The sequence below is a fragment of the Silurus meridionalis genome, chromosome 12 (assembly GCF_014805685.1).
Source record: "Silurus meridionalis isolate SWU-2019-XX chromosome 12, ASM1480568v1, whole genome shotgun sequence".
Classification (NCBI taxonomy): domain Eukaryota; kingdom Metazoa; phylum Chordata; class Actinopteri; order Siluriformes; family Siluridae; genus Silurus; species Silurus meridionalis.
In genome coordinates, this window is record NC_060895.1 from 14,467,823 (window position 1) to 14,484,628 (window position 16,806).

Sequence of the window (16,806 nt, forward strand, 5' to 3'; positions counted from 1 at the left end):
CCTCTGTGCCACTCTTCCACTTCAAACTTAGCAAAGTGTCTTTTTAAAAGCTACTATTTGCACAGTGGCATTGTCATTGGTCTCCTAATCCTACATTAAATATCCTAGCATAAAAATACATACTATACAATTGGAGAACAAACAAATGGTGTGTTTGAAGAACAGGTGTCCACAAACGTTCGGCCACATACAGTAATTCTGGAATTTTTTATATATTTTTTTTTTGTTGATGTTTTCATGATTCAGTACAAGCTGATGAAATACTTACGGTATGTATGACTTGGTAGTACCATCAACAAAGATTGTGTCTAAATCAGTTTTATCCTTTGCCATTATTTTGAATCACAGTCACCACATTCAGTCACTAAGATGTATTTTTAAATAAAATACCAAATATTTTAACTTTAAGAATATCAAAATAATCTACAAAATACAGCAGTCATGTCATGTATCAAAATTAACTACTGTATTTTTGTATTTTACTAAAAAAAAAAATACTAAAAATGTACTTTTACAAGGGAGCATGAAATTTCTTCGCCAACCTTAAATCAATTGACCTGTTTGATCCGTTCCTTCACCATTACACTGACTCAGTTGATAAAGTAAAATGTTTGATAGCAACATTTCTCTGGCCGACCAGTTAACAGATTAAATATTGACATACATAATCCTTGTGATCTTCCAGATGAGGGTTAGTTTTTAAGTAACTAAAAGTTTAATGTTTAACAGATTGCAAATGACTCATAATTGTGTCCTAATTTAGTTTTTTGTTGTTTTGTAACAATGGGCTACTTTGCATAAGGAACAAAGACTAAATGACAAAAAAACTCATGCATAAGAAGACTGCTGACTGCACCTTCATTCATAGACACTAGTTTCTAACTAATTCATTATTTGATTGTTAATCATAAATATAATAATATATTATATGTCAGGCAGTCATTCATGAAATGGGGATGCAAAATCATGATCCTACTAAACAGCTAATTTAATTAGGGTACAATATTTATCAGTCATTGGACACCTATTTGAAAGGTGATAGCCTGCTTTCTTACTTTGACCACCTTCTTCCATTTGGATCAATGTTCTGTTCTGATCTTAATGAATCTGGGGAAATAACTGAGTAGGCACTAATTAGAGGCCATCATGTCATCATGTAGAATTTCTTACGAAGTATTTTACAGTATTTGAAAACTAACAAAATACAAAATATGAAGCCATTTTAATCAACCCTATCACCTACTAATGTCAAAATCAAATTTTATATTTGAAATACATGTATCATAAATACTGCCCATCCCTGACCATATTTAATAGTAATTATAAATATAAAGACAAGTAAACAGAGTGGCATCTTTCCTTACCTCTGTCGTATACCAAAAAAGTGTTATTTTAATAGAAATTGTAATCACTGACTGGAAAATAAATTTAGTGAGCCACAACATAAACATAAGTGTGCAAATCTGTGATTACAGTAAGAACTATTCCAGTTATTTTAGACATCCACTAAAATGTCAATATCCCCTTTGTATGAAGACTTTTGGGAAATCCTGTATTACAAGAGATACACTATTATTGCCAAAGGTTTGTGGACACCTGGTCATAAATATAGTATGTGCTTTTTGAGCATCGCATTCCACATTTAGTCCCAAGTTGCTCTTAAATTCCACTCTTCTGGGAAGAAGAACTAGATTTTAAGAGTGTGCTTGTGGAGATTTGTGCTCCTTCATACAAGGGTGTTAGTAAAGTTAGGTACTGATAAATGTCAGGTGAGGTGAGGAGGCCTGAGGCCTATAGCAGGAGGTCTTCTCTGGAAGCTGGAACAGGTTTGAGTCTCTTAGTTCAAGTAAAGGGAAAACTTCATGCTACTGCATTAAAAGAAAATTCTGTGCCTTCAGCTTTGCTATAACAGTTTGGAAAAGAACAACATATGGCTAAAAAAGTCAGGTGTCCCAATACGTTTGTCCATATAGTGTATAATGTTTAAGTTGTCTAAAGATTTGTGCTCTCTAAAGTGTTGTCTAAAGTGTATCTATTCCAAAGTTGCCATGTAGTATTTTATGCTCAGGCTTCATGCCACACACACTATTACACACTCATTCACACTCGGGGACAATCTAAAGTCACCAGTCCACCTCCTGGCAGGTTTGGTGAGATGGGAGTGAACAGGAGAAATCCTACAGTAGGAAACCCATATAAATAAACGGTGAACATGCAAAGGTCCACACAGACAGTAATCCAAGGTGAGAATGGAACTATGGATGATGGAGCTATGAGGTGACAATGTCACGCTCAATGCCACTGTGTTTTCAATTTTAAAATGAAACCACTTCTGACAGTATAGCTTTAAAAATATATAACTACATTATGTGGTTGTCAGTTATATAACTTTCTTAGCTTGTTGTATGTAAATTCTTTTTAATATATATAATGTGGAAATGAAATGCATATATGTACATGCGACATTCTGTATTGATTGTCGTGGCTTGAATTCTGATCCAAAGACTAAACCAAACAGGTTTTGACCATATATGTATATAACAAGGATTCAGAGATTTCCTCAAAAATGTGTGTGCGCATTTGTAACCAAGAGAGGAAGAAGGAAATCAGCTGTATATGACGGTGCTTCTTGTGGTTCCTCATCCTGGGATATTTAGGACACCTCTATCTCTCTGGATTGCTCAAACACTCCTGCTTAACACAACACATCACTTGCTTTTACCACAACAAGACTACTAGTCTTCGATTTCTCTGGTATAGGTAAAGTGCTCTTATTCAGTGCTTTTTAAATCCCTCTTTGTCACTTCTTGTGGGGTCTTAGCATGACATTATTATTTATTATATATTATTATATTTATATTACATTATAATATAATATTTATATTTCAGTATTTCCTCTTTTATTTTAGATTTTTTTAACTTTAAGTTAATTTGTTGGCAATTATGCATGCTGCAGGTGCACAGTTTTTGGGTGTTGTAATGCAGACGATGTATTGCATTAGTGCAGGTCATCTATTATAAAACAGTGTTTTTAAAATAATTTCGGATGTTGTGAAGTAAAACAAAAACTTAAAACTATAAGTGTTTTCCAGCTGTGCTCGAAATGTATATAACAAGCTAGGTGTGGTCTTAAGATATTTTTGGATGAATTCTGGAACACCGATTATGAGAAAAAGATTTTCTCACCGTAATACACTTTGCTACATTAAGAAAACAAAAATGTGTTTTAGTAAAATTAAGTTAAAAATTTTTGTATTTCCGTTGTTTCCTAACCTTGCTTTGGCTATCTATCTACAAAGACAATTTAACAAATGCAGATGTAAAAGAAGTCATTCTGCAATGTGTAATATTTATCTTTATAAAATTGGCATAAGCTGATCAGTTCAATTTGTGGTCCGATTCAGACTGATCACACTGCATCTGCACCATCATATCACAAAAAAGTTAACAACAAACCACTTAATATTTGCTTAAAATCTTATTCAAATGGGTCTGCCTAATTACAACAATTACAACATGCATGTGTTGCATATGTTATTCATATTGTATATGAATGGGCAGTAAATGCATGTGTGTAAACTTAAGGACATTTGTATAAATCTTTATTTTGTATGAACAGCGTTTTAAAATACATTTTAAAATACATTGAAGGGGTTCATGGTATATTTTTATGTGCTTTCAGGTTCATTAAATTGTAAAGATGTGCAGCTCAAGATATCTGCCAGTGGTCATGATTTTTCTGGCAATCGTGAGCACAGCGGCCAATCTGCTCCTGCTTTTCCCTGGACTTACTTATACGTACCTAGTTGAAAATCACGTCACTCCAGAGGCCACATGGTGCACAGGAATATGGGCTTCAGGATTTGTAGTAAGTATCATACAATTGTGGTTTCAAAATAACATGATGTTCATTCTCAACTGTTATTGTGACAGTTTGAAGCTATAATGCTGCAAATAGGAAATATAAGATATGGTCCATTCTTATACTTATAACATGACAAGCTGAGCAGACATTTGTCATCGGGTAGTTTGTCTGTCTCTTGCGGTTCAAGGGTGTGATCTATTTGTCATGAGGTAGCAATCTCTCAGACTTCTTTTGAACCAGACTGCGTGTGTGTGTGTGTGTGTGTGTGTGTGTGTGTGTGTGTGTTTATTTTTGTCAGGTGCTTGTAGCTGTTCGTGGATTTGCATCAAATAACGCAAAAAATGGATGCTGTCACTTCCGAGCTGATGTGAGTGGAGTGTAGAATTGTTTTATTTTTATTTAAAATTTGATTTAAATTGAACCATTTAATTAGATGTCTTTTTAGATGTCTTTTTCCATCATGTAAATTCTGTGCTAATTGAATGATGTCAGTGTACATGGTATTTATTGGAAACACTGACTAGCACTATTCGCTGTATAAGCCTGATTCACTCAATGTGTCAGTTCGAAGTATTTTGCTGACTTGGCAGTTTCATTCTCATAGATGCTGTGTCGGATCATCTACTCATGTGTGGCTGTGCTTGTAGCCGGGCTCTGTTTCCAGTTTAACTGTACAGGACTAACAAAAGGACCACAATGTCTGCACAATGGAACAGAGGGTCTGCAGTGGGAGAGACCCCTGAAAATAAAAAACCTGAAGTAAGTCTATATGCCTCCTTTACAGTGTTCAGTATATAAACAAAAAGTTACAAAAAAGCTGATCAACTGCTTATTGTTTTTATACTTGTTCAGTTCAGTAACATGCTTAGTATTTTAAATGATACGGTTATTTTTACCACAGGAAGCAAGGCTTCATTATGCACCTTGATGAGGGGAATTATACATTTTTAGCACTTCCCTTTTTAGTATTATGACACACATTTTGGCCAAGCATGTGAGTGTGACATAAATGATAACTGCGTGAGAAAAGCATTTGTTTGTGTGCATGTGAACTATGTAAGTGCTCACATTTACATGTGTGTGATTTCTTTGTTTTTAGTGACCCAAGTTACCTGTATATGCCAGAGAGATGGGCCTCTGCTTGCGAGGAGCCTCGTAATGTTGTGGTGTGGAACATTGTTCTCTTCTCCACAATTATGGCTGTGAATGTGCTTCAGGCTTTGTTCTGTGTTGTGCAGGTCCTCAGTGCTATACATGGTTTGGTATTTGGACCTGGAAAGAAAAAGGTAAAGTTAATATTGTTATTCTGGTTAATGCAAGTAGTATAGTGCAGAAAAATGAGAGTCACAAAAATGTCAGATTTTGTATCTATACTATAGTATACTATAGTATTAAATAGTGTAAATAGTAATAAATAATGTCATCAAATTTCAAACATTCTCAGCCATGTCTTAACACTAAAGAACTTAGCTGTACTGTAATCAGAACAGCACCACACCTCTTGTACATTTTGGAAAATGAAAATAAATGAAAATAATGAAGAACATAATAGGTTATTGTCAAAGTATTATACAATTATACCACTCTTATACTCTTTTCTTTTTTTTTAGGTTGTTCATGCTTAAAGAACACAATGGACTGGTTTAAGCCATAAAACAGACTGTATGTATCTTCATTTCCGCATGAAATAATTGCCTAAACAGTTATGATGCATGCAGTATTTGCTGGGTCATTCCTGTTTCCTCTGCTCTCAATGAGCAACAGAAGTGTACACATCACCACTGGAGAACAGTTCATCATTTACATTTCCTATTTATGTCTTTGATACTGAATATTCTGCTTTCAATACCACTGTTACCATACTTTAGTGCAGATAAAATTCAGTGGCAAATTTGCAAGGAAATAAAAGGAATAGAAAGCTAAACAATTGTAAATAACTTAAGCTGAATTTTACTATTACAGAACACTAGAGGTCACTGCTCCCTCATCGTTTTTAGTCAATAAAACTTAGAGATAGAAAAAAAGGACGATTTATCAATTATTATTATTATTATTATTATTATTATTATTATTATTATTATTATTATTATTTATGTGCATCTATGTGCACTGCATATTGTGATAAAATAGTATATGGTGGCATGTGTATTTATATATTCATGTAAAGTACTGTATTTATGGAATACTTTTCCATTTTGTTGTCACTTTATTTAAATTCAGTCATACATCAAGATAATAACAGTATATTAAGATGATGTGGTACTAAGTTGTATTTGATATATGTATTTAATATGAACCAATGTCTTATGTATATTATGTATAAAACTGTTTTCATAAGAAATAAAAAGGAAGACATTTACAGAATAAAATCAATTATTTTGTTTTATTTTTGTCTATATCAACAATGTCATATATATATATATATATATATATATATATATATATATATATATATATATATATATATATATATGTCCCTCTAATAAACTCGTTTCTAATCCTGTCCATCCTCGTCACTCCCAATTAAATTCTAACCATCTTCAGCTCTGCTACCTCCAGCTACACCTCCTGTCTTTTACTCAGTGCCACTGTCTCTAAACCATACAACATCATAGGTCTCAACACAGTCCTATAAACTTTTCCTTTCAGATACCCTACTATCACAAATCACTCCTGCCACTCTTCTCCACCCACTCCACCCTGCCTGCACTCTTTTCTTCACTTCTCTAACATACTCTCCATTACTTTGCACTGTTGACCCCAGGTACCTGAACTCCTTCACCTTCACCACCTCTTCTCCCTGCAACCGCACCACTCCACTGCTCTCCCTCCCATTCACACACATGTACTCTGTCTTACTCCTACTGACTTTCAATCCCTTTTCTCTACAGCATGTACCTCCACCTCTCTAGGTTCTTTTCAACCTGCTCCCTACTCTCACCACAAATCACAATATCATCCGCAAACATCATAATAATATATTAGTAATATGTACTGTATGTACTGTATTTATAATTAGGTGGTGTATTAATACTATTATTTACACCACTTAACTGTAAATAACTTTTTTTTCTTAATTTTCTCAGGCATAGCCAATTAATCAGCTAGCACATACAGTAGTTATAGCATTAAATTTGCCAGATTAAGTCACTCTGTCATCATATCACATTCCATAGCCCTGTTGTTGACACTCTATTGCTTTTGAAAGTTGGTTATTTAAACAAGGTGAATCCCTGAGGACGTTATTGTCAGGATGCAGTTCATAAATTTAGTCTGTTTGATGTGTCTTCCGTACAACCTTCTTTGTTTGAGTTTGTTTTCCCCAAGGACGTCTTTGTCATTTATTTTCTCAGTTCCTCTCTGTTCTCTCTCTTTCCTGACCATACGCACGCACAAAAACACACAAATTACTGTTGACATTATAACTGCAGGAATTAATTCTATGCTACACCAAACCACACTATTCCCACCCTTAACCTCAGTAACGCTTATACATGTACACACACACGTACACAAACTGTGGCATATGAAATGAGATGATGACAGATTGTTCAAATCTGAAACAAAAATCCCTTAAGTTGTCCAGTGTGGGCGAACCTTTTCTGTAACCTTTTCTGTTCAACACATTTAAAATAAGTGGGCAGTTGATAAACGTTAACTTTCCATCAGCTCAGAACAACTTTGAATGGCTTTTTTTTTTTAAGCACCGTTCTGTGCAACCTCTAGAGGAAGTTTTGCATGAAAATCCAAGGATTGTCAGCTTCTGAAATACTTTTACAATAAAATATACTTTTATTGATTTCATCTGGAAGCAATAGCCAAGCTACAATCATGGTCACTTAGATAGATTTTTTATTTCATTAATGAACATGGATATCAACAGTACAGTATGAAAATGTGCTGTTTTTGCCAAGTTTCTGTTATTAATAAGAATGCCTATGATGATCTGTAATACTGAGAAAAATGTTGACAGGAAGTGACATTTGCTCTTAAAGACACCATATCTTATTTGTTTCCATTTTTACAAGTTCCCTCAAGTTGGGTGCTGCAGTGAGAACTGGTCAGGGCTTTGGAATACAGAGTCGAATAATTGTGATTTTGAATCCTAGTATTTACCTTCAACCCTCACCTGCTCACTTCACTTACTTCACTGGGTGATTAGCAAACAGAATGCAAATGACAGAGAAGCTTAAGAGATTTAGAAACAGAAAGAGTGTGGGGTCATCACAGTCATGGGAAATCAGACAGAACTCATGTCTACATATGTTTTGAACTGAGATATATTATTGCCAAAACCGTCAACATGCACAAAAAAAAAAAAAAAAAAAAATTATATTATATATATATATATATATATATATATATATATATATATATATATATATATATATATATATATATAGCTTTATTTGTGACTTTCTTTGTTCTTCTTTGTTCCCTCTTTTGCCTAAGCTCAATGCTTTGTGTGTGTGCGTGTGTGCGTGCGTGTGTGTGTGTGTGTGTGTGTGTGTGTGTGTGTGTGTGTGTTTGTTTGTAAACAACCCCTAGCCTGTCTGGCTTAGATAATCAGGTTGATAATAAAAAAGGAACCCAGGTGGCCATGAACACACTTCTGTCAACATAAACATTAAGTATGGTAAATATTTGTGTGAAAAATAAATTACACTCTCTTTAAATGAAATGGTTTTACATATCAGGACATAATAAAAAATAATCTGCTCCTTATCAGGTATTAAAATTAGGTAAATACAACCTCAGATAAGCCTCAAATAAGTTCTGCTAATCAATGCCCCTATTAAATGATATTCAGCAGTTGTGACCACCACTATCAATGCCACAGTTTTTGCAGTTTTGCCAGTCTTGAGTATTCAGGTGTGTGTTAACACAGCACCAAGTAGAAAAGGCATTAGCAATAATCTTAAAAAAATAATAATTTTGCTGCCTATCAGTCTGGGAAGGGTTATGAGTCAATATTCACATTTATTTTAAAGTCCATCATTCTACAGAAAGGAAGAATAATTAAGTGGAAAACCAGCTGCCAAACTACCCAGAAGTGGACATTCTAGCGAATTCACCTACAGGTCAGACCATGCAATGCTAAGAGATATTGCTAAATAAAGTGAGACTCTAAGATGAGCCTAAGATGAGTTACATCTTAGGGTCTACAGGCATTAGTCATCATGTTAAATAAAAAAGTGCAGGAAATGGAATAGTTCATGACAGTACATTAAAAAAGACTGAACAAGTATGGCTTTTTTGGAAGGGTTGCTAAGAAAAAAGCCTCTTGTCTCTTCTCTCTCAAAGAAAAAACATGTCAGCACAGCTGTTTGCAAAGTTGCATCTAAACAAACCACACAACTTCTGGACAGCTGAGACCAAAGTGGAGATGCTTGGCCATAATGCACTGCAGCACGGTTTGCAAAAACACAGCTTTATCAGCACAAACACCTCATACAAACTGTCAAGCATGGGGGTGAAGGGGTGATGATTTGGGCTTAACAACTTGCATTCATTAAGTCAATCATAAACTCCTCTGTGTACCAAAGTAATGTGAGGCCATTTGTCTGACAGCTAAAGCTTGGCCAAAATTGGTTCATGTGCAAAGTTCCCAAGCACACCAGCAAATCTACAACAGAATAGCTAAAAAAAACCCTGAAAAGAATCAAGGCCCAGTCAAAGTTCAGACCTCAAACCAGTTACAATGCTGTGGCATGACCTTAAGAGAGCAGTGCAAAAACAAATGCCTGCAAACTTAACTGAATGAAAATGAACTGAAGCAACATAGAAAGTTCCAAAATCGCACTGATAAAGTCATAGTGAAACAATTTCTTCATGCTATTGGTTAAAGATTGTTCTACAAGTTGTTGAATCATAAGTTCTTTTTCACACTTCTCCATTTTATCTTTATTTTTGTAAATGAAATAATGACACAGTGCTTTTAAGATAAAGACCATATGATTGTAAATATATACTGATAAATAAAACCCACAGAATTTTGAGATTGTGTACTTTTTTCACAGGACTGTATCTAGCATTAAAAAATATGTGCAAAACAGAGAAAGCCACATAGACCTAGGGAAAACATAAAGTACGAAACTTGAGTAACTTCAGCTCTGGTTGAATTGAGATCCCTTGATCAGGCACTAAAATTGTGCCACTGTGAATTCTACAGTGATCTTTCTTTGATTACAGCAGAATATCTACTGCAGACCTTGTCTAAAAATGCATTGTTGATCTGAAGTAATTAGCAAACTGAGGAAGTGAGCACTTGGCAGCTTTTTCACAAGCTCATCACAACCCACAAAATGTTGCAACCTTTCCACATCCAAAATATGTAACATTACTAATTAATTTAGAGATACTTCCCAAACTCTTATCCATTTACTTCTTTTGATGTTTTTAAGGGAAATAAATTATAGAAATGTCTTACTTTTGCTAGTTAGAAAAGCTATAGCTTTCTGCATCAGTCACCTGGAACTCAACAGGAAAGCATGGCCATGTGACTGTATTATTATTACTATTACTATTATTATTATTATTAGGCACTTGGCTCATCAAAAAGCAGGCAGGAAATACCTCATCATCTTAGATTAGTTATAGACTGCAACTAAAACGTACGCTTTCATAGTAACAGAGATGTTTTAACTTTGTTTTGTGATAAAAATTATTGAACCTCTATGATTACAGGAACCTCTATGATACAATTGAAACTGCAGATAAAGACACAATTCAACGTTAATAGCTTCAGCAATGAGCAAAAAAAGCAAGATTTTATAAAAATCAGTAATGTGAAAAGACACCGCAATTTGAATAACTTCTTGCATTTATCAGTGAGCAGTTAATGATAATAGAACTTAATAATAATAAAATGTGTCATTATTTTTGTTCTTTATAAGCTGTATTATTAAATTCAACGTCTCAGAAAAATGAGGATAATTCTAGAAGAAAATATATTCCATTACCAAAAATAAAATCAATGTGGTTATTTTTTACGGGTCTATAATCGGCTGGGGTATTACAGAAAGGAAACAGAATGACCGAGGCGCCACGACTTTTCATTCTTCTTTTGCCCCCCAATGAACGTCCCCCACAAATTCCCACTGAGCTCTGCAGGGAACAATTCTGATAAAGAGAGACAGAGCAGGAACATGTGGGGAAACTTTTTCAAAACTGAGCAAAGATGCCTCATGCAGCTGCCATGAAAGACAACCAGAAAAAAGACTGGAGCATGTTTATGTTTTCTTTTTGGAGTGAAAAGCTCACACCAGGGACTACAGAAGAGGAAATAGAAGTAAAACAGCAAACTCAGAGGACTATTCCTGCATGTGAGGAAGCATTATCATGCTCTGTGGTGTTGTTTATAAGCAGTCCACCCACATAGAATATATTAGTCATTCGATTGCCTTCTACCTCATTCTGCCTTCTAACAGAGTATCACTTACATTGATCTTAATCTCATCACATTTTTCCTGTTTGGTGTTCAAAAGGTTAGTATCATTTTATGATATTTTCAATAACTGTATTTTATTATTATTTGATGAGCTTACTGAAAACTGTGTTGTGATAGGAAAGAAAGTATTGATGATACAAAATAACACATGGTACTTTATAAAAGAAAATTTTTTAGTTTAATACATTTTGCTAGTTAAATTGCTATATTCAAGCTTATTTACTTCCTAACTAGTTACTAAAGCATATTTATAAAACATAGCTATGCTTTATTTACTTCATATTTGGTTACACACAAAGAAACAAACAATACAATGTTTATTGAGACTTTATTTGAATGTAGTTTGGATGTTTTGATGCACTGCATATCTCCACTTACATTTTGCATCACCGGTAATCTCTGATATCATTCTCTGATAACATTCGGTCAATTGTGTAGTTTCATGCCCTATTATTTATAACTAAAAGAACTTACAAAACTGACACAATTTCAGAAAACCAAGCCCTTTACCCACAACATAAACATGAACTAAAATCTATCCAAATGATCTGTGATCTTATGTTTATATTTCCTCATCTGTCAGCAGCTTCCTTTATAAGGGAACTTAGAGGAGAATTTCCACATTATATGGTTTATGTGATAATATGTAAACAAATTGTAACAAACAAAAGTGCCATGATTGCAAACATAATCCTTTCTATCAACACAAAACCTTTTTTTAATTTACAGTGTAGTGTTTTAAGAGAATATGTTCCCCTATTACTGCATAACCTCTGGCAGTTTAGTATTAACAAAACTAAATAAAAAAATAAAAAATTCTAAACAATGTTGCTAAATATAAAGCGCTTGGTCACTGTGCTTACAGCTTGAATAATGTACCTAATTTTAAGATGCTCTTCTGAAATTAAGAAAATGAAACTTCTTGCTTTTGTGGTTGCTATAGCGGAAATCTCAGACAAATGTCAGTTATCAGGCTTGTGGTATTTTTCAGGTATGAACTACAGCAACACCTCTGAGCCCCCTAGCTGCGGAGGCAGTCCCCGTGGAAACAGCACAGACTTCAGCACTGTATTCACACGTAGCGCACTCCCAGTGCTCTATGCTCTGATCTGCTTTGCTGGTCTAATCTTAAATGGGTTGGCAGCATGGATCTTCTTCCAAGTACCCAGCAACTCAGGCATGGTGGTATACCTGAAGAACATGGTGGTGGCTGACTTTCTCATGTTGTTTTCTTTCCCTTGGCGTGTGGCCAATGACCTAGGCTTAGGTGGATGGTACCTGAGGCTGGTGGTGTGTCGCTACACAGCTGTGCTCTTCTACTTAGGCATGTATACAGGAATAATATTTATGAGCCTTATCAGCCTGGAGCGCTATGTCAAGATAGTGCAATCGTCCTCGTGCTCACCTGGGACTTGCTCTTTACGTGCCTACACTTTCCTGCAGCAGGTAAATGTAGCAAGATGTTTGATGATTCTGTCCTGGGCACTGATGCTGCTCTGCATGCTCCCCAACACACTGCTGACCAATAAGCCTGCAGCAGAGGGTTGCTCCTGTATGGACTTGAAGAGTGAACTTGGACGACGCTGGCATGACATCTCTGTCCACTCGGTTGTGGCCATCTTCTGGGTGACACTTGTGTTCATGTCTTTCTGCTATTCTTCCATAGCCTGGCAAGTGTACAGCTCCTACCGAAGAGTAAGGCGGGGCAGCAGTAATGCAAGCCGCAAGTCTAACCAAAGCATTTTTAGCTTGCTGGCAGTATTTTTTGTCTGCTTTGTGCCATATCATGTCTGCCGTATACCATATACACTAAGCCAGAGGTTCAACACCAGTCTTAGTACTCAAACCCAGTTTCATCTCTTCCAGGCCAAAGAGGCCACACTGTTAATGGCTTCATTTAATGTGTGTCTAGACCCCTTAGTCTACTTCCTCATGTGTAGGACGTTTCGAGAGTTGCTTCTGCATAAGCTGTCTGCCGCAGAACCTAATAATGGGATCGCCTCAGTTACCAAAAGACTAAGCACCAGCAATTTGTAAAACAGAAATGGAAATACAAAGCGGAACTGATGATTGTTGATGGACACCAGTAGGTGGCTGCAGTGGGTCAATCACAAAAGGAGCACTTGAGCAGTGTTGTGTATTCCAGGTCTTGTATCATTTTGTAAAACCAGTGTGACCAAAAAAGAGAAGCCAAAAACCAAAGCATTTAGTCACAATGTTCAAAAAAAAGACTTCTTCAATGTCTATAAACCATAATTATCAGACTGTATAATGCAGAGCTTATAACAACTGAAACATCTCTGTAACTCAAAAGTTGATTTTCTATGGTTAATATAAAATTCACTCCTAACTGTGGTAATTAATTGTAATGAATGGCCTTGTTTATCCGTTGTACATTTGTATTTGTAAAAACATTATTTATATTTTAAATGATTCCATAAATAAATATAAGTTGCATATTTTGGATACACCTGCAGTCTTTATAAAGCTTCAGACCCACTACCCATGCAACTAATAAATCGGATTTCTGTGTAGTGTTGTTAAAGGTAGTAAACTGCATCAGAGCCTCACAACAGGGTTCAACCTGAACTCAGGTAACTCTTTGTATGGAGTTTTGTTCATGGTAATTTCTCAGAGTTTTTCTTTTATGACAGCTTGATGATAACATGTATCAGATAAGTCTGCATTGTACTTCATTATAATTAGCTGCTGGAGACAAAAGGTATGCCTGCATAAAAGTACCTAAAGACTGCAATAATGTGGTTTCTAATTAGCATACATATGTACACAGATGTTTAATAAACAATTAGTCAATACATCTAAAAATAAAGTTTCAGTGGATACTATACAAAACAATAGGGCTTGAGGGAGATACAGTATTATTTGTTATCATCAGTTGTGATGAATGAGCAAGGTGCCAAATTTGTCTCACAGACAAATGCACTTCTTTGCATGGAAACCGATTTTCCATCCTTGTTTGTGTTCATAAAAGGAAGTAGGGGCAAATAACAAGCAGATACATTACAACAACCCTGCTGTGCATTTCATGACTGAAGATGACAGATAATGTGCAGGGGTGAGTCTAATGATCTGTTATGCTCTGCATTATTAAAACATGACATTTTACCACACAGAAACCTCTTAAATACCAAGAGTTTTGTTGTGTTGTATTTGCAGATAAATGGTTTTGCTAAATATTAAATGCACACAGACAGAGGTGAAAAGTAACTAATTACATTTACTCACTTTTCTGTAATTGAGCAGTTTTTTGTGTACCTCTACTGATTACATTTAAGACTTTACAAATTAAATTTTTAAAGTCTGTCATTTTACTTTTTACGTTTTTATGTTCGTTTAAAGTATTGTACTTAACTATGTTTTAAATCATATCCGTTACTAAATAAAAAAAAATAATAAATTAATAAATAAATACAAATAATTATTATATATAATTATATATTGCGCCCCGCAAACTCCGGCACTGATTGATTGATGGGTGTAGAACAGTCCTGCTAAACTCACAAGAAAGGAAGAAAGATAGAGACAGTCAAGACATGCTAATGACCATGACACCTCCCTCCCAGATGCGCTGAACGACTTCTATGCCCGGTTCGAGGTGCAGAACAACATGGCGGTGAGGAAGACCACCCCTCCTCCCTCCTCCCAGTTCAGTCTAACCACAGCTGAAGTAATGAAAACTCAATGCAAAGATAACCTATGGAAGTCTGCTGGACCAGACAACATTCTGGCAGAGTGCTCAGGGAATCATGAGGCACATCAGGACCCAGCTCTCACCCTTACTGGACCCCATGCATTTCACGTATTGTCGAAACCGTCCCACAGAGGATGCCATCGCCACAACCCTTCATCTGGCCCTCACCCACTTGGACAATAAGAAATCATATGTACGAATGCTGTTCTTGGACTTCATCTCAGCATTTAACACAATCATCCCTCAGCACCTGGTTGAGAAGCTGAGCCTACTGGACCTAAACACCTCCCTCTGTAACTGGATCCTAGACTTCCTGACTCGGAGACCTCAGTCAGTCCGGATCGAAAACAGCATCTCCAGCACTACCACACTTAGCACTGGGGCCCCTCAGGGCTGTGTGCTCAGTCCATTGTTGTTCAATCTGCTGACTAATGATTGTGTAGCAATGCACAGCTCGAATCAAATCATCAAGTTACCCGATGACAAAACCGTGACGGGTTTCATCAGCAAGAAAGATGAGTCAGCATACAGAGTGGAGGTGCACTAGTTAACAGCCTAGTGTAGAGCCAACAACCTGTCTCTGAACGTTGACAAAACTAAAGAAATGGTTGTTGGCTTCAGGAGAACACAGAGCGACCATTCTCCACTGATCATCGAACTTCACCTGGTCGCTAAACGCCAGCTCAATAACCAAGAAAGCCCATTTCCCTCCTTCCATCCTGACCACCTTCCTACAGAGGTACCATTGAGAGCATCCTGAGCAGCTGCATCACTGTCTGGTTTGGGACCTGCACCGTCTCGGATCGCAAGACCCTACAGAGGATAATGAGGACAGCTGAGAAGATCATCTCTTTCTCCTCTATCACAAACATTTATTTATTCAGTTTAAATAAAGCGATTCTCTTTAATGTAGTTGATGCAGACTCATTCATAAATTAGTTGCAGCAAAAATGCTGATTACCGATGTAATTTTCCATGAATTTGCTATATTAGCGATTAAAATATGACTTATCTAGTGAATGTTAGCTTGTTTACAATAGCTTGTAGCATAGTGCACTGACACTAACACACCAAAGCCGTTTCCCATGCGGTGTTTTATTTGGGACGACTTGGCATAATGTTAATTTAACATTAACACACAATTAGCATATTGTTTATCTGTGCATTTACTAAATGAGCACTGTGCTACATCTGAACTGACCCCACTGTATATGTTTGTATAATCAATTTCTATTCTGTTCTTAAGTGTCTTAATTAATTTTAAATAAAATTTTAAACCTTTTTTTAATTCCTTGTTTTTTATTGTTGTGGTTATTTTTTATGATAGTTTTAATTTCTTTATGTAAAGCACTTTGAATTACCATTGTGTATTAAATGTGCTACAGTGTAAATAAACTTGCCTTGCAGTGTCATAGACTAGATAAAATGACAGAGAGAAAAAGGACAATTTGACTGTATTATTTGTGTCCCCTTCAAAAAATTGAAGGGGACACAACCCTCCTGCCATCAGGAAAGCGCTTCCAAAGCATTCGGGCCGCCACATCCGGACGGACACACACACACACACACACACAACTGGGTGACTGATCTGTACAACCCGGTCTCAACACACACTCGTACTTATTTCACACATCCATGTCTTCAGTACCACCCATACATATCACCTCATTATTACAAACTGTTTCACATGCTGTTTCCATGCTGTTTTTGCACATCTTTTTGACTGCTGCTATTGCTGTATTGCACAAACCATTTTGTTTACATTTTTGTTTAATTTTA

At 35.9% G+C, this 16,806-nt stretch overlaps 2 protein-coding genes and 1 long non-coding RNA gene across 5 annotated transcripts in view; 2 read left to right on the plus strand and 1 right to left on the minus strand.

Annotated features, from left to right (window-relative positions):
• The window catches only part of LOC124394358, a 50,568-nt gene that overhangs the window by 13,594 nt on the left and 20,168 nt on the right, over window positions 1–16,806 (minus strand). The window contains exons 3-4 of one of the 2 annotated variants that reach the window (XR_006927479.1): window positions 4,978–5,137; window positions 3,847–3,948 (exon numbers count right to left, since the gene is read on the minus strand). This is a non-coding gene — a long non-coding RNA (uncharacterized LOC124394358). Of the gene's footprint in view, window positions 1–3,846; window positions 3,949–4,977; window positions 5,138–16,806 lie in introns of those variants that run through there. The other variant, XR_006927478.1, reaches the window with a different exon arrangement.
• LOC124394357 (transmembrane 4 L6 family member 5) lies at window positions 2,700–6,064 on the plus strand. 2 transcript variants are annotated; one of them, XM_046862503.1, is made up of 6 exons: window positions 2,700–2,760; window positions 3,683–3,868; window positions 4,164–4,232; window positions 4,470–4,624; window positions 4,965–5,151; window positions 5,476–6,064. In XM_046862503.1, the coding sequence occupies exons 2-6, from the start codon at window positions 3,701–3,703 to the stop codon at window positions 5,488–5,490; spliced, it is 594 nt and encodes a 197-aa protein (XP_046718459.1). In that variant the 5' UTR covers window positions 2,700–2,760; window positions 3,683–3,700; the 3' UTR covers window positions 5,491–6,064. The 2 variants fall into 2 exon arrangements, with proteins under 2 accessions (XP_046718459.1, XP_046718458.1); XM_046862502.1 differs by lacking the exon at window positions 2,700–2,760 and having other exon boundaries at window positions 3,618–3,868.
• On the plus strand, window positions 10,986–14,580 carry LOC124394353 (P2Y purinoceptor 14-like). The gene is made up of 2 exons (XM_046862498.1): window positions 10,986–11,352; window positions 12,307–14,580. The coding sequence occupies exon 2, from the start codon at window positions 12,309–12,311 to the stop codon at window positions 13,350–13,352; it is 1,044 nt and encodes a 347-aa protein (XP_046718454.1). The 5' UTR covers window positions 10,986–11,352; window positions 12,307–12,308; the 3' UTR covers window positions 13,353–14,580.